Source organism: Lolium rigidum, chromosome 5 (genome assembly GCF_022539505.1).
Source record: "Lolium rigidum isolate FL_2022 chromosome 5, APGP_CSIRO_Lrig_0.1, whole genome shotgun sequence".
In the NCBI taxonomy this organism is placed as follows: Eukaryota; Viridiplantae; Streptophyta; class Magnoliopsida; order Poales; family Poaceae; genus Lolium; species Lolium rigidum.
In genome coordinates this window covers 41,492,901-41,506,942 of record NC_061512.1, presented here as the reverse complement: position 1 = coordinate 41,506,942, position 14,042 = coordinate 41,492,901, and the positions used below count along the sequence as shown (strand labels likewise).

The following is a 14,042-nucleotide window of genomic DNA, read 5'->3' as shown; positions in this document are numbered from 1 at the left end:
ATCAAAAAAATTAAAAAAGATGTATCCCTCAAAGAAGAAAATGCACACACCTCCTCCCTTCCTGACGATGCGCGGAATGGATAGTGCCTCCTACCTCTGTGATAGAACTCTATGTCACCGCATGGCTAGCTATATAAAAGAAACGCTACGGCCCTTCCTGGGCTACACCCCTGCAAACACACTACTTTGACTATGCATTCAGCTCCCAAGTATAATGTCACGAGCTCCCAAGTATACTGTCGCGCTCGTTGTTTGCTCTCTAGTTCTGCAGCTGCTTCATCCCATCATTTACTTCCCACACACCAGTCAATATAGTGGACAAGTCGACAAAAATGATGGTACAAGTGAATCTCTCTGTGGACTATGCTATACACATGCAGGGCACAGTGTCAACCGCTGGTACCGTGCAGACGATTAGCAGATCCACTCAGAGGTTAGCTTGTGCGCGTGACACGATGGCCAGGCTCTGCCCGAATCTAGGGGATGCATCCAACACTTCTCCATGGGGTGGTATAGCCCCCCGGTGGCAGCACAACATTTCCGGTCTGACATTATTGTGTAGTAAGAAACTTGCCATGTTCTTCACCAAGAGCTTCTTTCAACTGCTCCTGAAATGAGAGCCAATTTGTGTATTCTTCCTTAGCAGCAATAGCCTAAGACATTGGATATATGTTATTCTTGACATTCCAAGAACCTGAGCACGTGTTTTGAGCTTATAGCATCCATCCAACACTATGAAAGGCAGACATCCATAAAGAAATCCATGTCTTGCAACATCCACACAAAAAAATAGCCCATGGAATATAGGCATGTAGCATATGTCTACATGTTCTCCTCTCTTCATTGCTTCTAGATGTTCCTCAGTGAGGTTAGTGATAGCGGCCACAATACATCTAGAGCCAGGAATTTTTTATCTTCCACAGTTTGCAGATAATCTTTGATTATGTAATACTGCTTCTTGTGATCACCTAGAACCATGTTCCTAGATTTTTTATTTTCCCTATAGGACATTCTCTTTGAATCTTCTCTTGGTCAATAATAGTTGTGATGCCAGGATTGGGGTCTAGCCTAAAATTATCATCATAAGAACTACTAAGTCACTTGCAAATAACTCTGGTGCTAGCAGGGTCTGTCAGATGCATGTTCTTAATACAAAATGTTTCTCATTATTTATCTAAGAGGCATACATATAGAAATTATAGACAAATTTGCTCTCCTCCTCTTTGCAGCACACAATTATCATGTCTTTACAGTTCCTATGGCAGTGGAGATTCCCGACTTGCACAACATGCAGTCTAGAAAGTGCCTCTATAAACGGATAAACGTCTTCGAAACAAACTTTCAACATGAATTTTTTCTTCGGATTCTCTCTAGTCTCATCATACCAAAACATTGGCTTCTATTTATTTTCTCCAGATTTTCTTCCTTTAGGCTATATAGAAGACACCGGCTCAAATCCTCTTCATCGTCAGAGGGAGCCCAATCTGGAATAACAAGAATTTCTACCTGATAGTGTGTTTTGAATGTAGGTCCCTGCTGCTTCTTCACTTTATTTTTCATAGGTTCAACTAGAAGTTGTTCTGATTTGTCACCATGTGTGTCAAATATATCCTCCGCATCTCTCTCACCCTCACAATGCAGCAGTGGGTCATATCTCTTCCTCTCCATCTTTGCAATTTTTTTCTTTAATTATTATTCTCATTTCCTCCGCGTACACTAGATCATACTCTCCTTCTTTCCACTAACTATAACTATCATCAAATGAATGTACATCCTCTTCTTCTGCTAAATAATTCTCATCAATTGTGTTTGCAATTTTTTGTTATGTGTCTAAAACTAATAAGGGATGTGTTCATCCTCATATGTCTCTATATATGTGTGACTTGGATAGGATTTAGGTACAAATTTGTCTACCCTATTCCTCATCTTCACTTTGGACAGTAGAATTGCTTGTTTTTTTCTTGTCCCTCATCACTACCGGTACTAATTTCTTGTTTGATTCATACTTCGTAATCATCTCATCCACCTTCACTTGGTTGTCCACTAAATCTATCCCCTTTAGTCCATGCCCTTCATCCTTAACATAGTAAATTGACACACAATCCCTATCACTCCTTCTCTATTATTCACAGACAAAACCAGATATCTAATTTCTAACCGAGCCATTGTTTTTTTGAATGAATTTAGCACCATAAAATTGAATGTACACATCCCACATCTTCCTACCTTGCCTACATTTAAGAAAATTGTACATCTAAACCTACATTCTAAATTGAGACAACAAATTAGTTGGACTTGTTATGAACCCTAGGTGCTAAATCGCCAAAGATGAACAACGGGAGTGAGATTTCTTACAGGACATCCGAAATGTAGTGACTAAGCGGGGCCTCGCTTGACGTGTTGCCACAACTGCCACACATTCTTCCATGCGCCTCAAAATCCAAGTCATCGCCGCACAACTCCTCGTCGGTGCCAACGACGAGAACAGGCCGTCAGACGTATCTCCCATCACCGCCTCCGCCACGAGTTTGTGTTGCCGTCGACGCCTGGTATGTGGGTGTTGTCGTCAATGGCCATGGTTCAGACATTGCGCGGGAGAGGGAGTGTAATTGGTCGACTGTTTTGGCTCTGTTCAGACATAACAACCTACCGGAGCCCTAATGCCCTTGAGCACTCCACCATCTCTCCCTGACAAGTGGACTTTTCTAGGTTGCCAGAAAACTAGTTAGCACCACTAATTTGGAAGATTCGTGCAATCTTTCAACTGTATGCCCCATTTTGCGGTGGTTTTTTAGCCCAGTTCTAACTCCTAAGTTGGTGGTTATGTGACATTGCAACCCTAAATATGATGTTTTTTTTGTCATTTTCTCGAGCAATCTTGAAAGGTTATGTGACTTGTATTACCATCCTGTATTGCAAGATGATAACATGAAAGAAGTGCATAATTACTCCTCCTGTTTTGAATTATTTAAAGTTCTAGTTTTTAATAAGTTAAACATCTTTCAGTTTGACCAAATCTACGTACAAAATGTGCTAATATCTACAATCGCAAATATTTATAGTACGAAAATATATTTTATGATGAAACTAGTACAGATGGATGTTCATACATCTATAGATAAATTTGATCAAACATACTCCCTCCATTCTTTTTTAATTGACTCAGATTTAGTACAACTTTATACCTCGTAGCTCACCTAGGGAGCTTTGCCTTGCATAATCCTGTTGAAAACCGATGACCGGTGCAACACATTGATGTCGTTGTTGAAATCAGTCATACCAAAGAATGAATGCCAAATCCATAAATCTTGAGATATGATAGCTTCAAGAATGACAGTCCATCCCTCTGCATGCCCGCTGTACTGACCCTGCCATCCAAATGGACAGTTCTTCCACTCCCAGTGCATGCAATCTATGTTGTCAATCATTCATGGGAACCCTCTAGACTCGTTGATAGACAACAACTGCCTTGTATCCTAAACAGTTGTCTCCCTACAGTAATGATGTCTGAACACGGCAATCACGGCTCGACAAAACCTGCACTTAATCATATTTTTTCTTACTTTTTTTTGTATTCAAGGCGAAGAAGTACGGAAGTACGAGAATTCTCTAACTATCAAAAACTTTCAATCTTTTCATTGGAGTATTTTATGTTAGTTACTATAGTTCTTTTTTTTTTTCTTAAGGAAAGAAATATATTGCTAATCTAATTCTAATATAGTAATTAAATTAATTAAACTTTTTTGAAGGACTCAAGGCAGGTGTTCTCACCCATTCGAAGATACTTATCGAATATATCAGCAGCCATTCCATATGATAGCATACGAATAGCTGCGGAGCAGTTTTTGTAGGAGGTGAAGCCTAGCGCACCAATTGCATCGGGCCTGCATTGAAAGTAGGGGTCGTAGTCTCTGATGCCGCGTAGAATGACCATGAATAGGTCCCTTGACATCATGTATCGGCGCCAGAACAGTTTTTCCGGGAACACCGGATTGGTGCGGTAGAAGTAGTCCGCGTGGAGCCGGAGGTGTCCTTCCACTCTGTTGTGCGGCAGGGTTTTTGAGCGGTCCTTCACAGAGCCCCGGTGCACCGGCGTCTGGCTTGAATTGTACTCGTGGAGGATGGAGGCCGCATCAGTAGCCATTATCTGCGTCGACTGATCGGACTCCTCGTCGGAAGAGGAGTCAACGACCTCTGCGCGGAACTTGTCCAGCATCTGCCACATGTCCATCTGCTTGGGTAGGAACTACAGATCAATGGCCGCGGACAATAGCGCGAAAACATGAGCAAGAAACTTAGCGGCGCAATTGATCGAACAGGTCGTAGGCGGCGAGGCCGGCGGTGCAACCGGCAAAGTTTGGCTCCCAAACAGGCGACAGGTGCGCGCCAGAGCCTACCCCGACTGAGATCCTGTTCTATGGCGCGGCGAGGACCGAGCGCACGGCGTGTATTGCGGTGCGGCGGCGGGTGGGGTTGGGGTGGTGGCATCGCACTAGGACAACACAGAAGGGGAAAAAGAAGCAAATCGAAGCGGTCGATTTCGTTGTCCCTGACGTGCGGGACCGGGTAAGAAAAGGAGGACGCTCGGTGCGACCGCGGTGACGCAAACCTGACGCATATTTGGACCAGACTTACATCACTGTGAACGACCCGGTCACTTTGCGTCACCCCGCTTGGAGCAGAGCTCAAACGCATTTTCCACCTCGGCGGACGGTGGCTAAGTGTTCGTTTGCGTCGCCCTGCTCTAAGTTAAGCAATAATTGACTTTCAACCGTGGGTCCGTGGCATGCCTCATCCATCATGTCCTGGCCCACCACACGGTCCACGGCGCAAAAAGAAGATCAAAACCCCAAACCCTTTCTCCCCTCTCCTCCTCAACCTCAACCCTTCAGGCGGCGGCGGCGGCTCTCGCTTCTTCCCCTCCGTCTCCGATGGCTCTCATCGCCGGATCCTACGAGCGCTTCATCTGGGGCTTCTCCCTCAAGCCCATCACCGCCACATCCCCCTCCTCCTCCGACGGAACCCTCGCCCTCGCCCCGCTCTTCTCCTACCCGGCCCACGCGGGGCCCATCCGCTGCGTGGCGGCCGCGCCGCGCGCGGGGCTGGCGGCCTCGGGCGGCGCCGACGACTCCGTCCGCCTCTACGACCTGCCGACCGCCGCCGACCTCGGCCCGCTCCTCGACCCCTGCGCCGCCGTCTCCGCGCTCGCCTTCCACTCCATCGGGCCCGTGCCCCGCAACCTCCTCGCCGCCTCCGACGACGGCCTGCTCCACCTCTACGACGCCGACGGCTTCGCGCTCCTCAGCTCGCTCCGCGTCTTCCCGCGGGGCCGCGAGGCCGCCGACGCCGTCGCCGTGCACCCCTCCGGCCGCGTCGCGCTCGCCGTTGGCCGCGCGGGGGGGCTCGCCATGCTCAACCTGCTCCGCGGCCGCCGCAGCTTCGCCTGCCGCCTCGAGCGCCCCGCGTCGGCCGTGGCTTACGCTGAGGACGCTGCCGGCGGGGACCGATTCGTGATGGCCGCCGAGGAGAAGGTCACCGTGCATGACTCCGAGGACGCCAGGATCATCCATGAGATGCGCTGCGACAAGAGGGTGCTCGCCTTCGCCCCTGCAAAGGTATTTCGATTTCATGTGCCTCCAGATAAACTTCATCCTGCTTGTTGCTTAATTCTTAGTGTAGGGTTGAGAAATTCTTGAAGTCTGTCAACCTGTTCAATGCAAATCTGACTGTGGTCAGCTATCTGACGGCCCATAAGACTGGTAGCTAAAACTTCAAGAAGTAGCTATTAGGACTTATAAGGTCCAATTCCCTTTGTTAAGTGAGTGGATCTTCATATGCTTAATGCTGTAGCACTTTGGCTTCACCTCCCTTGTTTCTCTACTCTTTCTTCTATAATCTTGTAGAAACATCATACATATATGAATATATGCTGTTAAGTTGCTCACTTGTTTATCATGTTTATGTGTCAGAATGGAGTACTTTACACTGGAGGCGAGGATCGTGGTATTACTGCTTGGGATCTGTCCAGCGGCAAGGTTTCATCGCGCATTGAGGGCGCTCATTCAACTCGAGTAAAAGGGATTGTCGTTTTCGATAACAGGAATGACGGGTCTGAACTGAGCACCCTAGTTGCTTCGGCTTCATCCGATGGCGTCATAAGGATCTGGGATGCCCGGATGACTGGAAACGAGAAGCCTACTCCATTGGCAGAGGTCAACACAAAAGCAAGGATAACATGTCTTGCTGGGTCATCATTGAAATGTAAGTCCATGGAAACTTCATGTGCGAAACAATGCTATACTCCATATGCACAGTGGAGCCATAAAAATAACCATACATCATAACATTGGATTGGTTGTTCTCAGATAAGAACTATGAATGCTATTATACTTGGTTTCATCTGCTGATGCCTCAATAACATGGCATCTTGTTCATTATTTACAATCGTATATGTATTCAAGTTTTCTGATAATACCATCATACCATGTCTCCTTCAAAATTTATTATTGATGTGGAATTTGGCCATCTCCTGTGTTCATGTTTCACTATGGTTATATTTCTCTATGATTGATTTTGTTAAGAAGTATAGTTTGTCATCTATCCTGCTGAAGCTAATAAACTCCTTAGAACCTGATGATATTTTTAATTTGTTATGGCACATGGTACTTCTTTATCCTGCTTATCTAAAATCTGATATGGAGAAAAAACCACGTTGTGTCCTTTGCTTGACAAATCTGAAAGTGTTTCCTTAGCTTTACATGGAAATCCATCTTCACTATGCAAATAGCTCTGCTGCGAGATTCTAACTCTGGCTTTTGGTGTGACTCTTGATTTGCAGGATTTTAGGAACAGAGACGTGAGTTAAAGCATCAAAGTGGGCTACCAGTTTTGTAATGTTTAGTTTAGTCCCTGTAGAGGGCTCTTATGTACTGGGACTTACCGGGCTCGTACGGTACCGAGGGCTTCAAGACACAGATCTTGAAGGCAGGGCACTAGCTGGATGCATGGGAAATGTATGATAATCATCAATTATACATCAACATAGTTTGGCGGTTATGTGATTCTATTGTATGACAAATTTTCAGTGTGGAATATTATTCTAATGTTATGTTAATTGGTTTCTAAAGATTGCCGCGAATGGTTTATTACTTTTTTTTTAAACTGTGAATGGTTTATTACTTGGTTGCACTATTTCGAGATCAACTTTTAAACTTTCAAATTTTCAACCTAACTGGGCTTCTTTATGTGAAACCTTTGCAGAATATGTTCAAATGGCCCCATGGTAGAAAGTATCTCACCCAACTGCAAGTACTTTAAATTGATTTCTGGTCATGATCTGCAAGAACAGAATTCAAGACATATACAACATCATTTAGTATGCAGAAAATGTCTCACACTCGAACTGGAAGCACTTGTAGTCCTGATCAGAATCGGCATCAGTTTCGTAGCAGAAAAAAAAGGCGAGAATGCAAACTGGAACTATAAACATCTCACATTTCCCTACCCTATCTACGAATTGTTTTTAACTTGGTTACACTATTTGGAGATGAACTTTTAAACTTTCATAGGTCTTATACCATAGCTTATGTTCAGTTTGAATCTCCACAACCTATCAACCTAAATGGGCTTCTTTATGTGAAACCTTTGCACAATATCTATGGAATCTTATGTTCAAATGGCCCCATGGTAGAAAATATCTCACCCAACTGCAAGTACTTTAAGTTGATTTCTGGTCAGGATCTGCAAAAACAGAACTCAAGACATATACAACATCATTCAGTATGCAGGAAATGTCTCACACTCAAACTGGAAGCACTTGTAGTCCTGATCAGAACCGGCATCAGTTTCGTAGCAGACAAAGATGACATATCTGATAGCCAGATCAATCAATCTCCAAACCTATATAAAAAAGAAATGCAGAGCAGACACAGATGACGTATCTGATAGCCAGATCAATCAATCTCCAAACCTATATAAAAAAGAAATGCAGAGCTGTTCTCTCACAATAGGCGAGAACGCCAAACTCGAACTATAAACATCTAACCTTTCCCTACCCAATCTACATTATCTCTTCAGAGCTGACTCCTCATCATCAGAAGTTCCTGAAGCTTGTCCCGGTGTTCCACCCTCTCTCCTTGTCCCTGTTCTGATGCCCAGCCCTCGGTGCACCTGCCGCGGCAGGGCCACCGCTCAATGGCACGCGCCGTGCCGCTGTCCTGCGAGCACAGTCGACGCCCTGGGTAGCGGCACCAGTCCCCCTCCTTCCTGCTTGCCCTGTCATTGGTGGCCTGATGACCACTTTCTTCTGCAGGCTGCGCCGCAGGATGCTGTTGATCCTCTTGCTCCTGCTGCCTTTGTCGTTGGACATCACAGGAGGGGAGCATGGCAGCGGTGGTGAAGAGTACTCCTTGATCTTGTCAAGGGGTGAAGCTGCTGCTGCTCCAGCAGGCTTGCCAGCTATGGGCAGAGGCATCAGCGAATTGCGGCGGGGAAGCGGTATCAGCGAGTTGCGACGGGAAGCCGAGTTCGCTGGTTGCTGGTAGGCTCCATTGCACAATGACACTCGCCTAGCCTTTGCGCTCAGGCGCAGCTGGGCAGCTTCAGGGTTGTTCTCCTTCTCCTCCGCAAGAGACATCAGCTGGTTGAAGCTGTAGGCCTCACTGTTGCTGTCCGAAAGCATTTGCTTTGCGATCCCGAAATTTTTGGCTGCTGGTCTGTCTGCGGTGGAGTTGAGGTTCCTCTCCGACATGGGGCTTCTCAGGAAGGATGAATTCTCTTCCTTCAGGATTTGCTGCTGCTTTCTCTCGACATCTTGGGCGATCTTGTTGTCAACGTGCTGCCTTGCGATCTTTCTTTCAACCAGCAGCTGTGATTCCAACTCTTTGATCTGGAAAAAGATGAGCAATGTTAAACATGTTGATTCTTCATGCATAACACTAAGCGTGCAAGTTATACTACTTAACTATTGGTGATTATAACTTCTTAGTAGAGCAAACAACAGTAGAAGAAGTTGACTGCAAGTCAGCTCGAAGTACCTTGTCTTGGAGATTCATAGTGAGCAGGTCTTTGGCCTTGTTCTTCGCTTCAAGGGATTGGATTGTCTCTTCCATGCTCTTTATCTGAGTATCTTTGTTCTTGCAATCCTGTTTGGCTCTCCCAACCTAGCAGAACCACAACAGTATACATTCATATTAAACATATGGAAGCTAAATGGTACTAAAACATAAATCAACAGTGCAATAGAGTACCATAAGCTTATATCTTGACAGTTCTCCAACATCAACTTGTTTCCTTGCCTGTCCAAGCTCTATCCCCCTCACTCTGCTCGCAAAATTCAGCGAGCAAAGAGTTTCACCCACGTCATTCTCATTTGGGCTAATTTGAACAAACATCAAAGTTTTGGAGTCTCCACCTGCAATGCTTACACACGTTATTACGAGAACTAAAGGATAGGCTAAAATCACGCCAGCACAGAAGAAGATAAATGCGTACTTAGTGAGTCTTGCAGCAAATGCGTTAACTTTGAATTCCTGCCAGTTTGAGAAATAAATGTCAATGAGTTCATATAATCTCCAGCCCAAACTGCAAACTATAACTAAGGTTTGAAAGATGGAAACCTGAAGGGTATATGCTGGCTCTTAGTTGCAAGAGCAGATATGACATCCCCAAGTGCAGAAAGGGACTTGTTAATATTTTGTGCTTCCTTCAGCCGATCACCCTGAGCATCTGTCTTTGCCACACGCTCACTTCCGGCTAGGTCAATTAGCCATAGTTTACTGTTTGTGCGATCTCCATTCATCAAGTTTTCTCCTTTGACCATAACACAATGTATGCTGAAATACAAAATTAGGGACGACATGATTTTACTGACCAGGTGGATGTTTCTACAACTTAGTGCAAGTGCAAGTGTATGAAAAGCTGGTGAACAGCAGTAAGAACAAGTTTTACTGACCAGTGTGATCGGCTGCTGTGTTCGTTAGCATTTGTAGAACCAACAACTCTGGCTTTGCTTCCAGTTTTTAGGACGTCCCAGGCCTCATCCATGTTGGCTACTCGTGCTTCAACCAGTCCAGGTACATGGTGAACTCCTTCCGCAACTTGTCTTACTTCTAACCTGCGAACAAGGTATCATGGTATGCTAGGTCTCCACATAACTTTGCAAACATGATATAATTCACAAGTGGCATACCTTTTTGTTGTTGCACCTGGTTGAGACCCTGTCAGGAGCAAATCACGGATCTGTTCATTGTAAACCTCCAAGGCGCTGACAGTAATTTCGTATTGGAAAAGGTCATGTCTGTCCTTGATGACTCGGAAGAGCTCCTCTAGAATCCTGTAGTTAACCCCTCGAGCACCGTCAGTTCCTTCCATTGTAAATGTTTTCCCAGTGCCGGTTTGTCCGTAAGCAAAGATACAAACATTGTATCCATCCAACACAGAAGTCGCAAATGGGGCAGTTTTCTCAAACACTTTCTCTGTACACATGTTAAAGGAAATCAATTGTTAAAAATATGATAACAGATAAAAACTGAGCAAAACTGCATTTACGAAAGAATTACCTTGGTCTTCTTCAGGGTTGAAGACCGAATCAAACTTAAAAACTTTCTTCGAAGATACATGACCTCTGACAACGAGCTCTCCATCTTTTGCAGTTTCAAAGTCAATCGCCATTGAAGCTCCTTCTGCTATTTCTTCCGTGTTCAGCGGCCGGCAGCGGCAAAACACTCTAATGTTACCTGAGAAATGCGCAAACAAACAAGGGTAAGATCACCATTCCGCAGTACCAATTCGTAAACCAGCAACAGAAATAAAACAGCTAACCTTTGATCTCAATAAGCTTGTTGTAAAGATCCCTGCGTTCCTTTGCCTCCTCGCTGAACTTCTCTTTGAGGTCCTTAAATTCGCATTCTAAACTCGCATATTGATTCACTGTTGAGATACAGAAACCATGTTTGCTGTCTTCAGTTGGAGGTGCATACACACAAGAAAACTGAAGAATAGTTTACATAAGTTGCTCATCTTTTGGTAACAACTCCAAAAGCATACCGTATTGATGAATCGTTGTAGTCATCTGTGTAGCATCCGACAAGCACCTTTTGTATTCCTCCGATTCTTGTTGTAAAACCTGGTGCTCCGACTTTAAGGCCTGCAGATCGTGGAAATAAAGCGTAAGTTTATTCACGCTCTCAATCTCACGTCTAAGATTGTATACTGCGAAGAAACAGAGACTCCGGGGACTGAATCACCTTAAATTTCTCGCTCAGGTCTTTCAGTAGTTGGCACCAGCGACTCTTCTCTTTCACTTGCCCTTCCACTGCAAATGCTGCATATGGCAAACAAGAGTTTTAGAAAACGCTCCTAATCGACAGGGAAAGTCTAAACATGCAATTCTGGTTGTGACAATCCGCAAGACTGACACCAATTCATTTTTCATTTATCGGTGATGATAAAACTGGTACTAACTGAGTTTGCTGTAATTGTCAGTGACAGGTTCTTCTTACCGAGAGAGCCGACGTGCATGGACTTGCGCATGAGCTCCATCTGCAGCTCGCGCAGGGAGGTCTGCGCCTCGTGGCACTCCTTGCTCTTGACCTCGTTCTCCCTGATCAGATCCTCCAGCAGCCTCCTGCACTCCCCCTTCTCCCTGAGCAGCGAGCGGTACTCCTGCCGCAGCTGGCCGCAGCAGTCACCGTCACCCTGCGAACTCGATCTGCGTAAGCAACAACAACGACAACAACAGACGGCATACCGTAAAACACGCATTGACGAGTTATGGAGATCAGACGTACCCCGTCCTGACAACCCGTGGCCTCCTCCTCCTGCGCACCGGCCTCCGGCGCGGCAGCTCCCAACACGGAGGTGGCGGTGGCGGCGGCGGCGGCTTTGGCGGGAGACGGCTCTGGCGCTGAGAAGAGCTCGAGCGGCGCGATCCGGACCCGGGCGGCGGCGCCCCGGCGGATGTAGTCGGGCGTGTCCTGGTGCATCCCGTCGTCGCGCGGGAGGGCCTCCGTGGAGCCGGTGCAGCTGGCGCCGTCGGGCAGGGCCGCCGCCGCCACCGAGGATCTGGAATCCCCCGCGGAATAATCCCCTGAAATGAGACAACGATATCATCCATCGGAAACACAAAAGGCGATTCAAACAGGCGGCCGACGAGATCCGTGAAAACGTACCGTCGCTGCCGGCGTCGGCGTCGGGGATGAAGTCGCAGGTCTCGGACACCCTCACCGTCTTCCTCACCGCCGCCGCCGCCTTCTCCACCGCCGCGCCTTCCCCGATGCCCTCCTCCATGGATGCGTCCGAATTCGAGCGAAAGCGAGAGCGAGAGAGAAGTGGGGAATCCGGGAATGGATGGATCGATCGCGAATTCGTGGGAGGATTTGAAGATTTGGGGAGGGGTGACCGTTGGGGGTTTCCTTTTTTCTCTCTTTCCAATTCCGAATTCGAAATGCGTGAGCGTTCTGTTCCGGGTCGTTGTTTAATGGGGTGCGTGCTGGCGGCGGTGGTGGGTCCCACACGTCAGCGTAATGCTGCCTCGACCGGAAAAGCTAAAATTCGTCTGGTAATAGCTGTCGGTACGCTGGTTTATTTGCGAGTCTGTTCTGGTCTGTGCTCATGCTAGAATTAATGGGAATAAATCTTGTAAATCTCATTGGATTTTCTTACCAGTCAATTTGGTAGTGCTATGTTGATTAAGGGGGAATATATAGTTCTTCCTTTTAAGAAACACGCGTTCATATAGACGCGCATATATTAATTCACCTCTAGGAACCGATGTACACGCTTTACCCCTATAAGCATCTTTAAAAGACGGAGCAGACGGGTTAGATCTTAAGATTGGCAAAGTAATCATGAATGCCTCGCTATCTATGAAAACGTCTCACTCTACCGGAAAAAAAAATTGTATTTATGAGATAGGTTTAACTCTGGTGCACTAGGGAATATAGTCCTGTTTCGCAAGAAAAACAAAGAGGTGAGTACAAATACTTTCTTAGTTTGTTTGGTTTGAGTCCGAGTGAGTCATGCATGCTTCACATTGAAAATTTGTTTTATGGTAGACGTGGGGTGAGTAGAGTCTTCCACGTAAGCTTAGGAGTAGGCTAAGAGCCTAAGACTATCTATGGTGAGTGGAGCTAAAGCGATTTTTTGGCATGTGAGTACTTTTTAGAACAGTTCAGAATTTGATTATACTTACAAAAAGAGTTAAGTTACATTGTGTTCGTGTACTAAGTTACATGCCTTTTAGAAAGTTACATGATTCCTTCAAACTGTTCACTATAAACTTGTTATTTTCCTCCAAACTACATATTTTCGAATTTCAGTACCTAACGTGGCGTCCACATAGATGTGTGCCTCCTAAACATGTGAATTGTTTTATCCTTTTTGAAAATCAGAAATACGCGTTTTACGGTTGCACAGTACAACGGGATCAGCAGGACCTAGGTCTTGTCTCTCTGGTGTGGAGCCTGAGCTCTATGCTCTAAACTCTGAAAATATTATTCCCCTTCTATAAAATTATGATATGTCTATGCGTATTTAAAAAAGAAAGTTTGTTTGTCAGGTGGGACGATGGTGCACGTAGGTTGTATCTCGCATGTGCATGATTTTTTTTCTTCCAATTTTCAGTCCTCTTTCCCCTTACTTAGAAAAAGTGAGTTGTTTGTCTCTTTATTATGAAAGATCAGATTGGCCCGTTCTGTCATATATAAGTACCCCCTTTCGGCTGAGCATGACAAATGATTAATTTACCTATTCAATGCAATTTACCTCAGGGATTTTCTTTGACAGAATACATAATTTTCTTCTATGGAGCTTGCAAAGGAGTTGTAGATACTACTGTATTTGTCTCTGCCATTCTGTGAGTCACTTACTTTGTACGTATGGCACCGCGCCACCCTCTTTAGCCGCATCTACTAATTCACAACTTAATTGAAAGCCATATTTTGCCCCGTACGCTTTTGGGATGCTTGTAATAACCAACGAATATCAAGTGCTCTTCCTGTGTTTAGATCCTGAGCAAACAATTAAATTGCGGTTACCTACAA

The 14,042-nt window shown here is 45.6% G+C and overlaps 2 protein-coding genes across 2 annotated transcripts; one reads left to right on the top strand and one right to left on the bottom strand.

The window, feature by feature from the left end:
• Positions 1-4,884: 4,884 nt before the first annotated feature.
• On the top strand, positions 4,885-6,921 carry LOC124655489 (p21-activated protein kinase-interacting protein 1-like). Its single transcript, XM_047194371.1, has 3 exons — positions 4,885-5,615; positions 5,970-6,261; positions 6,839-6,921. Coding segments are annotated over exons 1-3 (978 nt in total). The 5' UTR covers positions 4,885-4,931; the 3' UTR covers positions 6,841-6,921.
• A 962-nt stretch (positions 6,922-7,883) lies between these two features.
• LOC124655401 (kinesin-like protein KIN-14R) lies at positions 7,884-11,984 on the bottom strand. Its single transcript, XM_047194304.1, has 13 exons — positions 11,790-11,984; positions 11,502-11,697; positions 11,244-11,323; positions 11,047-11,206; positions 10,822-10,929; positions 10,560-10,736; positions 10,190-10,475; positions 9,953-10,114; positions 9,618-9,833; positions 9,465-9,530; positions 9,249-9,420; positions 9,016-9,161; positions 7,884-8,954 (listed from the first exon to the last, which is right to left on the bottom strand). The coding sequence occupies exons 1-13, from the start codon at positions 11,982-11,984 to the stop codon at positions 8,093-8,095; spliced, it is 2,826 nt and encodes a 941-aa protein (XP_047050260.1). The 3' UTR covers positions 7,884-8,092.
• Positions 11,985-14,042: the final 2,058 nt, after the last annotated feature.

What these genes read in the sequence shown, in the direction of transcription:
- LOC124655489 (XM_047194371.1), top strand. Translation starts at nt 4,932, where the DNA reads ATGGCTCTCATCGCCGGATCCTACGAGCGCTTCATCTGGGGCTTCTCC. An exon ending in TCGCCTTCGCCCCTGCAAAG is followed by an intron (nt 5,616 to 5,969) that starts GTATTTCGATTT and finishes TTTATGTGTCAG; the next exon opens with AATGGAGTACTTTACACTGG.
- LOC124655401 (XM_047194304.1), bottom strand. Translation starts at nt 11,984, where the DNA reads ATGCACCAGGACACGCCCGACTACATCCGCCGGGGCGCCGCCGCCCGG. An exon ending in CAAGCTTATTGAGATCAAAG is followed by an intron (nt 10,737 to 10,821) that starts GTTAGCTGTTTT and finishes CGCATTTCTCAG; the next exon opens with GTAACATTAGAGTGTTTTGC. An exon ending in CAACCCTGAAGAAGACCAAG is followed by an intron (nt 10,476 to 10,559) that starts GTAATTCTTTCG and finishes ACATGTGTACAG; the next exon opens with AGAAAGTGTTTGAGAAAACT.